Source organism: Barbus barbus, assembly GCF_936440315.1.
Source record: "Barbus barbus genome assembly, chromosome: 16".
In the NCBI taxonomy this organism is placed as follows: Eukaryota; Metazoa; Chordata; class Actinopteri; order Cypriniformes; family Cyprinidae; genus Barbus; species Barbus barbus.
In genome coordinates, this window is record NC_136744.1 from 23,316,164 (window position 1) to 23,336,110 (window position 19,947).

At 37.1% G+C, this 19,947-nt stretch overlaps 1 protein-coding gene across 1 annotated transcript; it reads right to left on the reverse strand.

The window, feature by feature from the left end:
- Window positions 1-887: 887 nt before the first annotated feature.
- Window positions 888-18,215, reverse strand: LOC306882395 (sphingosine-1-phosphate phosphatase 1-like). Its single transcript, XM_079436989.1, has 3 exons — window positions 17,236-18,215; window positions 7,372-7,461; window positions 888-3,267 (listed from the first exon to the last, which is right to left on the reverse strand). Exons 1-3 carry the CDS (start codon window positions 17,914-17,916, stop codon window positions 2,716-2,718), a joined length of 1,323 nt encoding a protein of 440 aa, XP_079293115.1. The 5' UTR covers window positions 17,917-18,215; the 3' UTR covers window positions 888-2,715.
- Window positions 18,216-19,947: the final 1,732 nt, after the last annotated feature.

Consider the following 19,947-nt stretch of genomic DNA (forward strand, 5'->3'; position numbering starts at 1 on the left):
TGAAAAACATTTAACAGTTTCTATAGCAAGCCATTTTATTAACATAAGGGCACAGGTCTCCTTGTGACACTGAATTCTTGGTCATTTGTGCATTATGTTTTTAGCCCTGTGGGAGTGCGATTCTTTCAGTGTCAAGCGCAGGATCAAGATCAGGAGACTTTTGTTTTGTCTGAATGTTTAGTTTGTTACATCTTTAAAATTGGATATTTTTAATAGTTGCTGGTTTTACAATGGATCTACATCAAGCTCTTAAAACTTTCAGAATGCCTCCCAAAATATTAAGAGATGGCAAAGTCATCCGTATTGATCATTAAAAAGGAAATCAAAAAGTCCAAGATTAATATCCCACAGGAGAATCAGAGCTCCAAAGTAACATTTTACACAAACACACATACAGTATCCAAAGCTTCTGGGACACATTTGGTGAAAAATGACAATTGAAAAACACAATAAGTTGCAAAACAAACAACCAGACATTTTAAAAATCCTACTGATTTTACACTGAAATAAACATCTGAAGCAATGAGAGGGTGTCAGTTCAAATGAGACATGTTACATTTCTGTAATATATTTATGAAATGGTTATGACAGCAAACATATTTAACATGCAATCTTTTTTCTTGTTTAAAAATTTGTAAACATATGTAGAGCTGATAAGACAAAACCAGTCTTATTTTAGTATTATGACTATTTACAAATATTTGGAGTTAGCTTTTTTATATTTTCAGTTTTCAATTAAATTTTGTGCTTTTTTCATTTTGTTGTTTATATATATATATATATATATATATATATATATATATATATATGGCTTTAATGTCAGGTTTAGTAATTTAGTGCTCCAATTAAAACTTCTTTAACTTGCCAATGCAATTGTTTTTTATTTTAGTAGTTGTAGTTTTAAAAAAAACAACACTGGATGAACCAGGATGGACTGAGCAGCAATCAGCCATTCTGATTTGTTCCACTTAAGTTTAAAGTTTGTCAAATGCTCTACTTGGATGAAAGAAGTGTGGCAGTATGTCACGTCACTTCAAGAAAGAAGAATGAAAAAGACACCGATGGGAATAATTGTCTGTGCTTATCAAACATAGCAGAGATTTACATGAAAAGGCACTTCATGTACGTGGTATCCAATGTGGTATCCAAATCTGATCCGTTTATTCAGAGTAAGCTGTGTTATTTTCAGTAAAACCAGAGAAAACCAAATCAAGCACTTTTAAATGAAAACTTCACCACTGGGCTAGTTTCTCAGGAGTTTAATCTAGGTCATGAGCAGGACCACACAGATTCTGCTGGCATTTTCTGCATTCAGTGCTGATTATAGGGGAATTGTTTTAATTTAGACATGGAAAAATGAGGTAAATCTACCTTGGATTACTATGTTTTTGTAGTTAAATAATTATAAAATTATATTAAAACACTGTTATAAAAATATTAAATAAGAAATGGCTACAGCATGTCTTGAGCTTTTTGAATGATATGCAATCCAATCTTTTGAAAATCCTACAGATTCAGTATTCAGTAAGTCTACAAATTACATAATGGATTTACAACTACTGAAAGCACCCATATTTGGTCATAAACACATGACAGATTACTTGAACACAGGCCTGAGAGAATGCTACAATCTATCTACTGCCATCCAAAAACACAATTATTATGGAATCAGGCAGTAAGGAACAAGCCCAATTGGTCCAGAAAGCAATGCTCACCAAAGACAATCTCTTTCTCATATTCTGTCCAAAATACCGACCTTTGTCTCTTCCATATAACCTCTGACCTTAAAATGACATAGATCTGTATTGTTCTAGGTGAAGGTTCAGGTGTCAGCATTGCTCTGCGCTGAAAATAATCATTTTCTCATTATTCAGAGAATCCAAAACAAATCCTGTTTACAGAAGTGAGGAGTTGGGAAACCAGCTTCTCTTTCAGCAAAAAAGGAACTTACATGTGCACAAAGACACAGGAAGAAACCTGTGACTTACTTTCTCTGTCTGAAACATTGGGAACCAACAACAACATTAGAGCCCATTGACTTATTATATTTATTATATGCACAAAAAGACATTTGTCAAAATATTTTTTTCTGCTCCACAGGTCAAATATTGAGGGCGAGTAAAATGACAGAACTGTCGTTTTGTAAGAACTATACGTTTAAGGCTTCTATCATTACAAAATTCTTTGGAGAATAGTCCCACCTTCTTTAGATCTCAATCAACTGTGACAAAAATTATCACAAAGATCAGTGCTGCTCCCAACACAGACCATTTCTATTAACATTTGAGATTTCAGATTCAAACCTCGCAAACATAAGAAATATAAATGCTGGTGTCAGTTCCAGCCAATTCATCGCAGAGATAATTTGCACGAGTCACACTTTCGCAAGAGAGATTTCAGTCAACTCTTGATGCAAGAGTTTGAGTCCACCTACAGTGGCATGAACAAAACTTGCCAAAAGATTAGTCATAAGTCCTCTAAAGTTTGAGAATTAGCAAAAATGGGCAATAATCTCTGGATCAAAACCAAACCGGTGTTTTGAATAGAAAATCAGATAAAACTACAGTATAAATGATGGAAAATGCATTTGAGGAGCATCTGGAAGTTGCAGCATAGTGTTACATGATCGACATTAGTTCCATCCGATCATCGATTTGCCTCTGCAGCCAAACTGGGCTCTTATTGGCTAAAAGAATAGGCGTTTCTTCCACCTAATCACAACAGGCCCACACGTGCAAACAGAAAAGGCACAAGGAAAAGCGAATTTAACCCCACGGTTCCATAGACTATATAACGATACGGCAGCTCCACCTCCATGTGCTGCCTGGCCTTCTGGACATCACCGCGGGGAATCCCAAAGAGCCAGCAGATGAGTGGGATGGTGAGAGCCTTCATTACTGCTCTGGTAGCCAGGAGAATGATGACACCGAGGAGAAAGCGGAGTAGACAGAGTCCGATCAGGCTGAGTGTGAAAGATGGGGGTTGAAGAGGAAACATGGATGCAGGTAGGTCTGGCAAAAGGCCCAGGTGGTAGTTGATGTGGGATGCCAAGGCGATACCCGCACCAGAGCCCAGGATTTGGGCAGTGTCGCCGCGTGAGGTGCTCCAGGTGTCCAAGGTGAAGGAGAAGAGGCCTAGTCCCACATGAAGTGAGATGATGATGAGTGGGGCGTAGGGATGTGTGCGGTTAAAGGTGTCGATGATGTCCAGAGCAGGACTGAAGACCACCAGGATCAGCAAACTGTACAGAAAACCAGCAATGATGTCCTGAAAAGTATAAAAAAAAAAAAACACAAATATCAACGGCAAGTCACAAGAATAAAAACAAAATGCATGCGAGACCCAAAGACGTCATTAAAAAACAAAAGGTGGTTTACATATGAAAGAGGCTAACATAGAGAATGTACATATTTGAATATCACCTTATTTGACATGTAAATCTGTAGAGGAAGTTTGACCTAATAATAAACAAATGTCATTTGAATACATGGTTACAAACAAGAACGGCAGGGAAAATCAATACCTGTTCACACTGACACGAATGTCTGGAACCAAAATTTGGTCTGATTTTCACGTGATTTGTCTGTTCAGACCAATGTGCAAAAAAACGGCAGACAAGCTGAAGGAAAAGGCAAACTCATTCTCTGAAAGTAGGTGTCACTTTTAGAAAAGAAGTAGTAACAGCAGCGGCTCAGGGCATGTGACCAAAAGCACAAATCTTACTGGTCTGCCAGTGAGATGAAAAAAATACAAAAAAAAATGTATAAAAATTTTAATTCAGTGACACTGACGGCATGCGAATATTCATGTTGGTCTAAATAGATGCATTAAACATTTATTCAAATTAAAATGTTTAAATCACACAATTTCCACGCCAAATACTCAACAGGCCTTTACACTAAGACTGAAACAGCTTAATAACTCATACAAGCAAACCTATTGACTAAATTTGACTTTGATTAAAGAGTTATCTTAATTTAAACCAACAGCTGCTGCCTGTATATCTACCTTTACTAGTCACCATCCTTTGGTTGCCGTTACTACCACAAGACAACCTTTACAGAATATTCAATATAAACTAAGGATTTAGGTGAACCGTGTGATATTATGTACTATGACATCCCCTCCAGAAATCTGCGATCCGCTAGTGAGCGACGCCTCGTGGTACCATCACAGAGAGGCTCAAAATCATTTTCCAGAACATTCTCGTTCACCGTTTCCTATCGGGAATGCGGAATCCCTGACAATTTTCAAGCGACAGCTGAACACTCATCTCTTTCGATGCTACTTGACTTCATCCTAAATTTATAAAAAAAATTTAAAACTTTGTCTCTCTCTTTATTTATTCCTTCCCTTTCTAGCTTGTACTTATTTGAACAATGCCTGAAACTTAGTATTACAAGCACTTCCTGTGTCTGTTAGCCTCTTTAAAAAGAATTGCTTTCTGTATTCTCCAATTGTAAGTCGCTTTGGATAAAAGCGTATGCTAAATGACTCAATGTAAATGTAGCCTGTGTGTTCATAAAGTGGTAATTGATTAAATATTATTGTGTGGTCTGCAATGAATTTTAACAATGCAAAGCATCTTATCTGCCGTTCCTCTTTAAAGAAATAGATGAATTATACACGTCACAAAATTTGGAAAATGTAAAAGTGATCTCTTGTACCCTCTCTTTATCATATTTTTGATCATTCTCATAAATTTGCAAAGATCCAAAGACTATCATTAGAAAAAGGTAAAACTTTGCACAGGGCAAGAGGTAAGATTGGTCCGCTTTGCTTAGCAGAAGCTCGGTTCACTAAATTCTTGTCTTAAACAGTTTGTGTGTGTTCAACAAATAGCGAGACTTGTGGGAGACGTCCGATGTCAGAATACTTCGGGTGTGAAATACCACAGAGACCACAAAACACACACACACACATCCGTGTGAAACTTATTAGACAATAATATGTATCACTTTAGTCTGGCTGACTGTGTGTGGGAGAAGGAAATAAGCTGGTTAATTCAAAACAGTTTTCACACTCAGCACTTAAAACATCATGGAAACTCTTCACTGATTACAGGCACAGATTAACTAGCAAATGTTCATTTACCTTCAGTCACAACCCTAAGCATACTTTTAAACCCTAACCTCAAATTTGGCCTTTCAGCATTTGTAGATGCAAAAACAGAAACCATTCAGTCCCTTTACGAAGCTGTTTTCATTGTGGATCCCAGTTTCATTTGTCTAGATGTTTTCAAATTATGTTCAAAAGGACAGAAACATTTTCTTCTTGAGACATGCCTCACCTCTCTCTCTTATCTATCCGTCATTAACCATTATGGGCTAATTTTCCACATCTGCTCTGAGCTCACTGCTTTTGCATGTTGTGCGTGACCGAACGAGTGTGAGATAGAGAGATATCCTATCTCTCTTCAGTCCGTACTAGTGATTCTTCAACTGTCAAAGTGTGACAATCAGATCAAATCATCTCCGTAAACCACAAAAAATGAAACTCAAAAAAGGTCTAAAAATTCTTACAGCAGAGAGAAATGAATCAAAGCTAGAGATAAAAGCTTGACTGAAAGATTAGTATCACTCTGGATCTTGAAATGGTCCATTTATACCAAAAAATAAAAATACAGCATATTAAAACATTTTAGCTATGATTTTACAGTCAATCAATGACATAATGAATAATCATTTTAATAAGCCTTTTACTTGGTCATAACATTTGCCAATGCGTGTGTCACCTGAGTAGTTTCACAATCCCTTCTTGTCTTGTGAATATGAGAGGGTTAAGACAATCCCAAGGCTGCCAAGGGAACAATCTCTAGGGCAACGGCCACTCATCACCCCAACAGGGCGACAAGACAGATGAGGTCACCCTGAGGGAGACATTACTGCTTAAAGCAGACATAGAGCAAAACACCCATATGAAACACCAAATTTTCAGGACTGAGGAAAAATCGTGTCATCCAGACAGAGACACCTCGCCAACAGATGAAATCATTCTGCAAAATTACACTGTTTGTCTGTAACGAGACATCACCGATGAGATTTACCATGTCTGAACACGTGCATGATACATGCTTATAATGAATGGGGATTTTGGGGCAACATCAGGCCACATGAGACCCAAACACATGGATGTAGTTGAACCAGGCCGCTCACAGTCTATTTGACTAGCCTCAGGTCACACAAACATGCTTATTATTCAAGCCATATGTGTGATCTTCCTTTAAAAAGGCAAACTGTTCAGTAACGACATATCACACTGATCTGCATCCACACACAAACACACACTACTGCTGGTAATTATCCGGCCCAGTAAAGAAACACCAGGGATTTTTTTTTTTTTAAATGAACACACAAACACAGATAAACCAAGAATAACATACACAAACCCCATGAGAAACGTCATAATGTTTCCTGGCCTTTACAAAAGTGGCAGTCATCTTAAATCTGATTTTTATGGTGAATGATACCATAAATTTTCATGCTATGGCCGATATTAAAATTCTATACTATTTTACCTAAATAAAATTTACCCAAAAACTAAAATTAATTGTTTTTAATGCTACAAGTGAATTTAGGCATCACAACATTATAATGTACAGTGCAAAAAAAATGGAGATTCATTTAAGATTTGATTTGACTACTTCTAACTCCATTAGTAAATTATTAGTGTTTGAACATTAAATAAGTGTTCGATAACAGTAGAGGCAATCTAAATCTAAAATTGCATGCACGATTAAAAGGGTGGTTGATCAGATTTTTTTCGAAGGCTTGATTGTTTTTATGGGGAGCAGTGTAACATGCTGTGTGTTCATGCTTCATTTAAAACAAAAAAAACGCATTATAATATTTTCACATATTTGACCTTTATTCTACACTGCTGTTTCCATTCTTGTCAAAACGGTCTGATAAGTTCATGCTCAGATTAGTTAGCTGGCCCAGTGTGTAATGATTCGCTAACTGCCTAGTGCATGTTGTCCAGAAACATCACACCCCCTTACCATTACAGGTAGTTGCATGTAAACATCAGGGTTAGTGATGTCACAAACCCGGGAAGAGTCTTGCTGTAGTCCCTACCAGCCTTTTTTGTAGTCCTTGAAAATAGTGATTTCTTTAAAAGAAAATATCTAACTTTGTATTGAACTTTGGAGTGTCGTAACTGCAAATGTTGTTTATGCCCAAACAGCAACATACACACTAACTAAAGTTAAAAAAAGTGAAATCATAAATCAGCCACCCCTTTAAATATAACAGTATGTAATATTGATATAGTTCAAACTTATTTTGTATCTCTTAAAATAACATCCTTCCAACATTTATTAATAAATAAAAATATTGAGTTTTATGTTTCAGTTATTTTAATTTGTCTTACCAGTATGGAGTGCATGCCCATGTATATGCGGCTCAAACACACCAGGACACACCAACTGATGGCTACAGAGAGACCCAGGAGCAGAGGATACTGTGGAAAACACACACACACACACACACAGATTAAAATATGCTTTAGGTGATGAGAGACAACTTCTGCAAAATTTCACAATGAAACTCATCAGTTGTGTCATATTTACCTGTGTGCTTTTATAATAGTGTTTTCTGATATGTAAAGTGAATTCAATGGTTAACATTATTCAGATTTTATCAACAACACAAACTGCAGAGTCATAACTTAAAGTGAATTTTGAAACTGCTTGAACAAGCTAGTCCATCAATGTACATGAATTACCAGCAAAGGATTATATAGGACTGCTTTGCTAATATCTTTTTGCACACACGACTACAACAGATGGCAGAGGAGGAACAGTCTGTGTGAGAAAACATTCACTGCCATCTCTCATAAGGAGCCAGAGGATACATAATCTGTCTCAGTCTCTGTCATTTCCATGAGTTGTAGTACTAGAGTAAACCAGATGTGTAGAAAGTACTCCGTAACACAATATAACAGCTTACGCACAGATGGTGTTATAAAAATCAAGCAAGCACTCATGCAGACGTGTGCAGAGACACACACACACCCAGTGCCCTCGTGTTTGGCTGTGGGCCCAGTGTCACAGTGACACCACAGCTAATGCTAACTTGTTTCATGAAGCTGAAGGGTATCTGTTCTGGGTGTGTGTCCATATGTCTCAAGTGTCCATGGTAGTATCTATGAGCGATACCATTCTCGTCGCTGCCACGTGCATAATGCATTTTTCCACAGATGGTCCCCTCCTGTGGTACAACGGCCGTTCAACCAACAAACACTGAAGTCAAACCCTCAGCACACCATAAAACAACCACTTAACTGCAATTACTGTCCCACAAAGCAAAAGATGGTCAGGCAGATAAAAAGATGGAACCATAGCCAGAAGGAAACTTTAAAAAAAGATGCCACCAACTATGCTGGTTAACAAACATTACATTTAATCAAACATTCTCTGTATTTCCTCAGATATAAAGTTGCATTGCATAATTATTTATATCACGATGTTTAGAATGAAAAAAAAACAAACAAAAAAAACAGTACTAAATACTGTAAAATTTAAAAAACTTTTTAACAGCATTTATTTGAAATTGGAAACCTTTTGTAACAAATGTCTTTTAACAATGCATCATTGATAAATAAAAGTATTAATAAAAAAAGTTTATGCAGTACGCAAGGTTTCAGTTTCACCTGTACATGTGTTCTCAGGTTATTTAAAAACATTAATTTGTATCAAATTGCTAAAACTTGCATCGTTAAAAAGCAACACATTCCTAGTCATCGTTCATTCGGATTAAGTCACCTGTCTGTGTCTTTGGCAGCCCACATCCTTCTCAAACAGATTACTGCTGAGTTTAAACAGTTCAGAAGAGATTTCTATGCACTAATGTCCATGTTTAAACATGTATAGCAGTGGATTTACAGTGAAACACCAGATGCCAGGAAAATGACACAGCAAATAAAATGCTGCTTTAACTAAAATGTAACCTCTAACTTCTGCTTTGCCTTGCAAAAGACATACCCTGAATGAAATAGAAAATGAGAACTAATACAAACAGTTAACCCTTGAGCATCAATAAAACAAGTAAAAGTTACACATAGGTCCATAGTGGACAAAAATGTCCATGTCAAAAAACGGTCATAAAAATTTGAAGCTTGGGAGCACAGACCAAGTTTGGTCTCATTTAAAGAAGACCCATGGCAGATTATTTTGAAGTAAAAAAAAAAAAAAAGTTTAAAAAGTGAAACCAAAAAAAGGTTATACAGGTTTAAGTTTATGAAAATGATTTAAGAACAATATTTTATATAAAATATATTTTATGAAACATGTTGAACTCTAAACCTGCTAGAAAAATCAAAGCCATAAATCTAAACAAGTTGTGTTCCAAATTTGAGGTTGATATCTCAAAAAATGAGCCTTCAGGAAAATTTTATTTGAACGCAGTACCAAATTTTCCCCATTAGATGCCAGCAAAACTCCGCTGGTGCACACAGTGCTTGGATTTGAGATTTACAGTAGAATTTTTCTCTCTCAAATATTACAAGAACACACACACAATTTTTTTTATGACACACATACAAACCACACTCTGACATCCATACCAACACACCCACACAATTACACCTGCATTATTTATCAAATTGACTATTATATGCAGCAGCAGAAAACAGGAATAAAGTGATTATTTGCTTTACAGGCCAAACCTGAAAAAAATACAAATAAAAAGGCACCATCTATTAAAAAAAAAAAAAAAATAGTAAAAAATTTAATTTTGAAGCCTTGCCAACAGAATGAAAGCCTATTAACAAAAATTGCATTATTTTACAGTTAAACGACACTGCGATTAAAAATAGCAGTTTTAGTGGGTTTCAATGAGGACATTTTTGTCCAAAAGGTGCTGAGAGGAACAATTTTTTGTACCTAGTGTAAAATAGATTTATTAAAGGAAATGAGGGTGGAAAATTAAAATTCCAATAAAAATACACACCTGAGCCAAAATATGCAGTTAGCATTAACAGGCAAAATTATTAAAAAAAATAAATAAATAAAACATAAAATGGACAAAAATGTCCATAAGGTTGCACAAGGGTTAAATGTGTCTTCTGTGGAAATCTCTGCTTTGGCAGGAGTGGTTACAAAGACTCTGGAGAGAGTCACTTAAAATCTGAATTATGTAAATTCGGTGCCACTACCGTCACCAAATGGAATAGCAAAAACAATGACTATTATTGGTTGACAAACAGAAAGTTCTGCCTCAAACTCATGGCATTGGTTGAGCTAATGCCGCTGTGTTGGGATAAACACATAAGGCTTCTTTCTGCCTACTGCAATGCAATTTAGCACAAGTTCAGACACAATAAATAAAATAAATAAAAAAAGGGAATATGCGTAAAACAAATGACTTGAATGTTGAATTTACATTTCAAAGTAACCCGAATTAACTATAAAACCATGGAGGAGAAGCTGTATGTCTGACTAGATTGTCTCTGACCACAGAACAAATGCACCCGCTGTAGTACACACACCTCTATAGCCCGGTACACATCAAGCTGATGCCGACGAACTAGTGGCGACGAAAGCAGACTGCAGGCAGCGTCTGGGTCCAAAGTTGCCCCGACACACCAAGCCGACGCTCGGCCAAGTAGCACGTCCGTTCTGCACCTCTCTCGCGCACTGGTTTGCCATCAGAATGATCAGATGGCCTGACTGACCAACGAGCTCCGACGCCGATTCAACATGCCAAATCGGCCGAAAAAAGCAGACGAGGACCAACTTCAGCCGACAGTGCGGAACACACTGAGAAAACTTAGTTGGCCGACAAACCAGTGTTGCCAACTTAGCAATTTTGTTGCTAAATTTAGCAACTTTTCACACTACCCTAGTAACTTTTTTCTTCCAAAAGCACCCAGCAAAAAATTAAGCTATTTTTAAAATGTATTTGGCCATTTTTAGCAACTTTTGATAAGTGACTCAAGCGATAAAAAGGCACACAATTTCCATCTAAATTTCACAAAATGAGGAAACCAAAGATGCCTAACAGTACACACATCATGTGAATTAAGTTAGCTGCTATTTGCAATTATTCAATTTTATAATAATAACTGAATAATTGTTCATTTATGATACACCTTAGCTTGTACCTGTGACTGTTGATCTGTTGGTACACCGTAAGAAAAATATCTAGAAAAATGGAAAAGCAAGTCATTTTTCAGGACATTATCCATTATCCGTTGTAACCCCAAAACACAAAATACAATGGGTCATTTAAAATGCAGGTATATAAAAAAAAAAAAAAAAAACCTGAAAAATCAATACGGAAAACTCCTTAATATTAGCATAGTAGATATTTTTACACACTTTTCTTAGAGTCTAGCATATTATTAGCTAATAAAAAAAAATTAAAATCTAAATGGTTCAATACTGTGTAAGTGTTCAATAATTCAATGTTATATTTAAAAATAGTAATTTACATTTTAATATTATATAATATATTTATATTATTTTACAAACAAATCTAAATTAACAGATATAAAATATATTTTTTGCTGAGATTTGATGTAGTGACATATTTGCATCATAATTACGCAATGATGTCATCGTGCAATGACATCACAATGTCATTTAGCAACAAATCGACCTTCCTTTAGCAACTTCCCCTGAAAATTAGTCAGCAACACTGCGATGAACAAAAACTGCCCGACGGCCGACCGTCGGCTTGGTGTGTCATACAGTGTGTCATACGGCTTATGGGGTCATACAGTGTAACTGCAGGGTAAACACTGAGTCAAGTGATTCAGTCAAGTGATTCAGATGAACATCAGAAACACGACCATTAAAAACCCAAGGATTCAAACATAGAGAGTTAGACCATGCTTGGTTATCCAGACCGCACCTCATGCCCTGAAACCACATGAGACAGATGCAGGACCACATGCTGAACCAACTCACAGAGATCTTCCCCTCCTTTTCATCTGAGCCTTAGCCAACTTCATATGCTGAACATCTGCCTCTGATTATAGACTGTGTGTGTGAGAGCTCTCTGCAGCTGTGTATGCTGGTGTGTGTGAGAGAGAAGGCTAGAGCTTTGATGGCTAAGATTGTATGTGTAAACAAAGTATACTGTATTGCATTAATAATGTGCCTGTAATCTCCATGACAACAGTATGAGGGAGTGTCAAAGTTTATCTTTATATGCATGAGTGGTTTTGTGTGTTGCTTAACCTACTGAAGCGTCTTCACACAAATTCAAATAACACACACACTTACCCAAGAAACAGACTGAACCATATCGAAGGGCCAATGATTAAAATATTCTTGAAATACTTATCACAGATATTATAAACTTGACTGAACCGTTGTTTATGACTCTCATTTACATTTGGCAGAAGCTTTTATTTAAAGTGACTTACATTCGCAGTCAAGGTATATATTCTATGTTTGCATATTGCCTAAGAATTAAACAGACTGCCACTTTTAGAGTTCATCACTCATTGATGTGAGCATAACAATTGGGACAGTTGAACATAAGGCAGATATAAAAGATTAAAAGCTATTATTTCGTTGCAGATCCCTTGCGCACAATCACAGCAGTGAGTCTGTGACCCATAGACATCACCAGACTCTTGGTCTCATCCTTTGAAATACTTTTCCCAGCCTTTAATGCAGCCAATTCCAATTGTTGCTTGTTTTGGGGAGTTTCTGCCTTTACTCTCCTCTTCAGCTGGTGAAATTCCTGTTCAATCGGATTTAAATCTGGAGATTGACTTGGGCAATCTAAGACTTTCCATTTCTTTGCCCTTATAAATTCCTTGACTGAACTGGCAGGGTGTTTTGGGTCATTGTTCTGATGCAATATGAAGCACTTCCCAATGAATCTGGTGGCATTTTCTTGAATATTGGTAGGCAAGATGGGTTTGTACCCTTCCAAATTCATTCTGCTACTGTCATCATACATTAAGTCATCAGTAAAGTTAAGAGGGCCTGTTCCAGAGGGAGCCATGCATGCCCATGCCATGACACCACCTCCACCATGCTTTACAGATGAGGCTGTATGCTTGGGATCATTGCAGTTCCCTTTTTTTCTCCACATTTTTGCTTTCCCATCACTTAGAGAAAGGTTCATCTTTGTCTCATCTGTCCACAAACTCTTCTGGCTCACCTTTGTGCTTTTTTGCAAACTCTAATATTGCTGTGTATCTTGCTGTGTAGCATCTGTAATTCTGCGTCAAAGTCTCCTGAGGACAGTAGATTGTCAGAGCATCACCCCAGCTTTCTGGAAGTTAATCCTAAAAGACAGATACGTCTTTTAGGATTAATTTTCACAGCTTTTATGATTTGTCTGTCATCAACTACTGTTGTTTTCTCAGCCGATCAGGTCGTTGTTAGTGGTTTCCAAACTCTTGATTTCTCCATGCTCTTTATTTTTGCTAGAGCTCTAACTGACTTCCTCTTTTCTTTTAGCATCCGAATTGCTTGCTTTTCTCTCAAAATCAGCTCCCTCGTTTTCATCCTGGTTTGTGTGTGTCATCATTGAATGCAAGATTCAGAATGCAGAAGTAATGGATATAACTGATACCACACATTCCCTGCTTTTAATATCTGAAGAATTAATGCAACAGGACACAGCTGATCACTTAGAAAGACCTGTGAGGCAACTGTCCCAATGCTCACATCAGATAGAGGGATGAAACTCTAAAAGGGATTAACTTCTTAGCTAGTAAAACATCTATGTGTTGAATCACCCAATAATAAAATGTGACATTCTGTAGTTGTGTCTCATATTCATCTTTTAATCATATTTGTAAATATCTGGTCTCCACAGCCAACAGATCAATTTTGTCTTTACAGTTCCAATACTTTCGGAGGGCACTGTATATATATATATATATATACATATACACACTAGTATTTTCACCAACAAAAAAATAGTTTCAAGTCAGTTATTTCTATATTTTTCTGTAGTGTGTCAGGAGGAAATATCAGTTTACATTTCCAAACATTCTTTTTGCCATTAATTGTAATAATCCAGATAAATGTTTGTTTGCATAAGGATTGCAAATTTGAGATCTTCTAAAAAGCATCCTTATTATAATGGCAAGACCACATCATTACAAAAAAAATGACGAAACATCCACCCTGAAATACATTTCCAACATCAGCCACTGGTCTCAATGTATTCCCAATATCATCCCTGATAAAATTATAATAATGATATAATGGACTGTATATGTCTCCCTGTGCATCTTATAAAATGACAGCTGAAAAGACAGAAAACAAATAATAAATAAAATAAAAAAAGTCAAAAAGAAAATGAAAGTAGAGGAAAATAAGAAAAGGCAAGATAGAAAAGCAGAGTGAAATATTAGAGACTACAGACATAAAGCATGCGTTTCCCCTACCATTATTTTAAGAGGGCGAATTTATTTATTTATTTAATTTAACCATTAAAAAGGAGTCTAGAAAAATTTAAACGGAAAAAAACCGAATCCACCCCCCCAAAGCCGAAAACCTAAGGGAAACACTGCTGAAGTGGAAAAAGATAAGAAGAGGGGGTGAGAAAGTGTGCTTATCAGTGAACCAGCAGAAGTTCTGCTGATGACTGACAGCAATGACATGACTGAGTGGGCCAAAATCAATCTCAGCACTCTCAGATAAGACTAAACTAAACAATGCTCCCTCGAATGCTTAAAGCCACTAGTCTCTAAAACCCACAGCAAAGACTGGAGTCCCCTGAAAGTCTCTCTGTATAACTAGAGAATAAATCTACCCAAAAATGAAAATTCATGATTTGCTCATATAATTGATAGCAGTATGACAATGCAATAAAAGTGAACGGTGACATAAAGATGTTAAAGTCGTACAGTACATTTCAGTCCATTCCGCATACAAAGCTGTTAAATGTGTTGTAATGTAGGAGAGTACTGATGCTTTTTTTCTGTCTGCTTTAATTGTATGGGGGGAAAAAAGCAGTATAAACCTTGCTAAACATGCTAAATTTCTCCTCAAGTGTCCCATATGAGTAGATGTCATGACACACAAATCTTTCATTTATAGGAAAACTGTGCCTTTAAGACATATGTAAAATGGCTCACAAAATGACCAGGACACATTCTGAATCTGTACTGTATAAACACAATGAGGCATCAGTTTATTTTATCACAACTCTCACTCAGCAGAGTTACAAAACTCCCAAACATTCCCAAATCATGCTCCTGTTAGCAGTCCAATTCAATCCTCCCAAATACTGTTTGTGATTATTATATGAGAATGTAGCCATGTTCTATCTACTGTGAGTTACATAAAGCGTAAAGGTTACACAAGTGTGAGCCGTCAAACCAGTCAATGTTATGCGTGTATTCTAAAGGTCATTCTGTATTGGTTCGCCATATTTCTCAAGAACCGTCTCATTAAAGGTCCGGTGAACTAACAATAGGATCATGTGGTTCTATCACAATATGACCTAAATGACACTAACCTCCTGATTTGACATTGTAAAATCAGAAGAGGGTGAAAGTAAACATTTCCAACTCCAAAGTAAATAGCAATGAAGAACAAATGGCACATTATATTACTTTGTAATCTCGGTTTTGTTATCAAGTCATGATAAGCAGCATATGAAATCATATTACCCTTTCATATACTTTCTGGACTTACCAGTGGCAATAAATCCTCTTATCTTTGATGCACAAGACATAACAGAGAATTGTACGTTTGTAACACCTTTCAGTACACCCAGGATTTTCTTGTTCTACATATTTCATATTGTTCATTCATTTCCCTGAATTTACATTGTATGCCTTTGCAGCCTCCAATTTAGGGTTCGCTTATAACCTAAGGCTGGTTATGCTTGCTGACTGATTTACAAGTGTGAATACACAGTTTAGCACAGGGTTAAAAGTGGCCTTTAAATGGGGATAAAGACCATTATGCTGGATTAAGCTCAGGATGAAAATCTCTGAATTTAATTCATGAACTCAGAAAGTGGACAGAATATAGGCCATTGTTTTGAGATATTTTAACACCCACACAGTAAGAGATTTAAACAGATGAAAGAATTACAGAGCCAGATCTTGAAAATCCACCCAAATAGGTGCCTGTTTGGGTGGATTTTGTTCTGAAAATGTTCTCACAAATAAAGCAAAACCTCATCAACTGGTGAGGATGGTGCTGCTTACTAATAAAAAACGCAATAAGTAGAGCTAAAAATGCCTTAATTAATATGGAAAAATGCCTGAAGGTGTCTTCATGACATGAAAGTATGCTTCAGAACACAATAAAGTGTTACCTTATTTCTCAAAACTTCATTTAATATTTTTCTCATGATTTCCTTTTCTTGCTATGATGTGGAAACAGGCTTTCATTCGATGAAGAAGGGTTCTATTTTGGTGCAGTACCTTCAGCTATAATAGAAATGTTCTTCTACAAAAAAAGTATATAGACACTTAAAGCCAAGGCGGCATGAAGTTAAACTTTTCTTCCCTAATGTAGCATATTTCGGAGTGAAACACCTCTTGGATGAAAAAAAAAAAAAAAAAAAAGTAGGACGGGACTTAATTTTGTCCATCGTGAGTTGATTGGTCCTTGGCTAATTGCTGTGACAGGTTGCTAGAGGCAAGGGATTGAAACTCATCTGTACAACTATATTACATATATTTTTATTGAATTCCAAAAATACAAAAAAATTCAGTAGGTTCTCAATATATATTTAACAAACAATGCAAATGCGAATAAGGACGCACTTGTTTTAATTGGACAACCTTACTGCCCAGCCACGTCATAAAGGAAGAGATGTCATTATGAGAGGAAGTTTTTGATTAAAAATTGTGAGTGCAAGTGAATTCAATAATAATGATAATGTGCACAGATAAACCATTTATAATAAATACTGCAAAATACCAAAAATAAATAAGAATTGCCCATTTTTATTCTGACTTTAAAATGTGTATGAATGCCAGTTCATTATTGAACAAAATATCTAAACAAGTTTAACCTGCAAACAAAGGGCTCTAGAGTTTTTCATCAGAACTGACTTCACGTTTACAAACTCTAATCCAACAATCAAAGTGACTTTTAGACTATGTTTTGCTTGAAAACTGTCCATGTACCGTCTTCAAAAATAAATGGGCATTTTAAAAAAACTTTTTTTCCCTAATGTAATAAAACTCGTACATTAAGTGTCAAAATACTTCTGGGGACACTGTACTAGTTTGCTGTGTGCAAAGTCACTCATCTATTAAATGTCATGCATACATTGCATGGTGTGATGTTCTTACCTCCCATCGACCGTAGGTCAGCAGGAACAGACTCAAGGGTATGGCGGTACCGGACATGGCATGCGTGGAGGGCATGCTGTACTCGGAGTTGTAGAACATCTCCACCTTGACCACCGGAGGCGAGGCAGGTCTCGGACAGCGGATCACATCTTTCGTGCACTGGCCGAGATACATGACCCACACCCAGACCACGACTAAGCGGCGGCTCACATACGCGTCCACGTTCCACATGAAGAACGGGAAGAATGAGATGTAGAACAGTTCGTTCCCAAGCTCGGTACCAAGCGTGAACAGGCAGTAAAGAAACTTATTGTCGATGATGAACTCCTGCCCGACGTCTCCGGTGAGAGAGTTTCTGCGCAACGGCTTCACCGCGGATCCTTGAGCCGCGACCCCGTCTTTATCGCGCGCCTGCAGGTTGACGTTTTCTCCCGCAGCCCCGTTCGCCACGGAGTTATTGCGTTTCTCTCTGTCGCTCTCTGCGCCCGCTGTTCTACGGCGGGTGGCATCCCCGCCTCCGTTCTGAACATCCCCGTGGCGAGTGCTTGCCACCCCGTTACGGAGTCTGTCACGCGGTTCGGTCTCGCGCACCCCGCACAGCCGTTGGAAGCGCGCGACGTGCTGAGGGTCCTGCAAATATTGCATGAGACGTAAAAATCCCGCTTTCAACCCGCCTGCCATGTCCAGCGACAAACTGCGCAAGTTGAATCCGCCCGGTAAGACCGGGAGAAGCTTGAGCTACCGAGAGTGAACCGTGCTGTGGGTTATTAAACCATTTCCTCCATCGCTGTGCTTATAATAACAAAACTCCCGATCTAACCAAGACTTATAACAACTGTTAATGTTATTGCTGGACATACGAAGAGAAAGTTAACCCAAAAAACTACTTTCAAGGATTTACAAACCGACCCCCACGCCGTATCCGGTTACTGACAGATCCGCGCGACCACGAGTGAGTAGAATTAAATTCTCGTGAACTCAAAACAGGCGGGGCTTAGCAGCCCGGACATCGTCTGTGATTGGTCAGTTACAATGGGTCGAAATAAAAATATTTGAAATCTTCGCTGTTTGATATTAATCCAACTGCTACAAAATATAATGATTGACTTTATTTACACATAAAATATTACCCAACCCGCCCCTGAAACATTATCGAGCCAGTATTGTCACGTGGTAGCTGTTACTTTTCACAGCGCTGTGGATTGTTTGGACAACCCTAGAAGTTTATGCTTATAAAAGAGATTGCGTGGTCTGATTTATATGCGTACGACAAGTATTAATCGTTTTGATTCTCGGCTAAATATAGCTCAATGGAAAATTCGGATTCTTGTGCCGCAAAGCGCCCCCTGGAGTAAGACCACTTGTGTCAAGGAAACGTTTATCAATATTTGCCGCCCAATGGTGAAGAGACATGCACTCGAGACTCGGCATATGCTGGAGGAAAAGGCCAATAATTATACATTTTTTATGTGCATATATTTATTTACACAGATGAAGAGAAAGGACTTAGTGAAACATTCAATATTATATTTTTATTTGACTGCAGTGCAATGAAAATAGACAATTCTTGTATGCTACTTTTAAATCTTTTGGCAAAATAGCACTAAATTCTCTGAGGAATAGTGTTCTCTTTTAAACAAAAAATAGCTCCATTTCAAAATAAACTGGATATCCATGTCTATGCTTTGAAATGTCCAAAAGATAGCACTCTGAATTTAGATTTCAGTAAATTACATTCAGATATTGAAAAAAGTACAATACACATACAAATGTGCATAAACAAACACACAAACTATTAATAGTAAGAGTACCAGTCATTATTAACCGTACCAAAATATCTTTGCACAACTTTGCCTGTTAGAAAACTTTATGTAACCAAAATAAGAGACACATGCACAGCGATATGAAACAAGAACAGGATCATCTGAGCTTCTGTGTAAGAGTGAATGGCGGATTTTAAACTACATTGAGCATGTATACCTTGTTTTCCCTGTTAGTCATAAACCGTGAGTCTGTGCACTGAATGTAGGCCATTGTTATGAAATATTCTGACACCCACATAGCTAGGGGGTTTCAGATCCAAAGATTATAGTGCCAGAAATTTTGAAAATCTGTGTGTGTGTGTGTGTGTGTGTGTGTGTGTGTGTGTGTGTGTAAAAGGACGCATTGGAAACTCAGTATACTGGCCAGACAACCGAAATTTGTTACAAGATACAAATGAGTGTAAAACAACATTATAAACGACAGGTAGTACAGTTGATTGAATGAATGAACCAGTCTATGCAGCTGAGAATTCATCGCCATAACACTAGATGGCAGAGTCACCTTAACATAACAGTTTCTGCCAAAAGCCTTAAAAGGCTGTATGCAATGAAACACAACTAGCAAATGCAGTAAATAATTTTTTGTTTGTTTTTTACATTGTGAAAGCTGCATATCACTACACTCTCAGAAAAAAAGGTACAAAAACTGTCATTGGGGTGGTACTCTAATTAGGTACAAAAGCTAAAAGGTACAACTTTGTACATTATTTACCCCAAATGGTACATATTAGTATCTTAAATGTGCATATTAATACATTATGAAAGGGTAATGCGTGATATGGTGACAGTTTTGTAGTTTTTTGCTGATAGTGAGAAGCTGTTTAAACCAAAAAACCAGAAGGCCTTCATTTTCACTTCTTATTTGCCCCTAAATTTTTTCTGTTTTCGT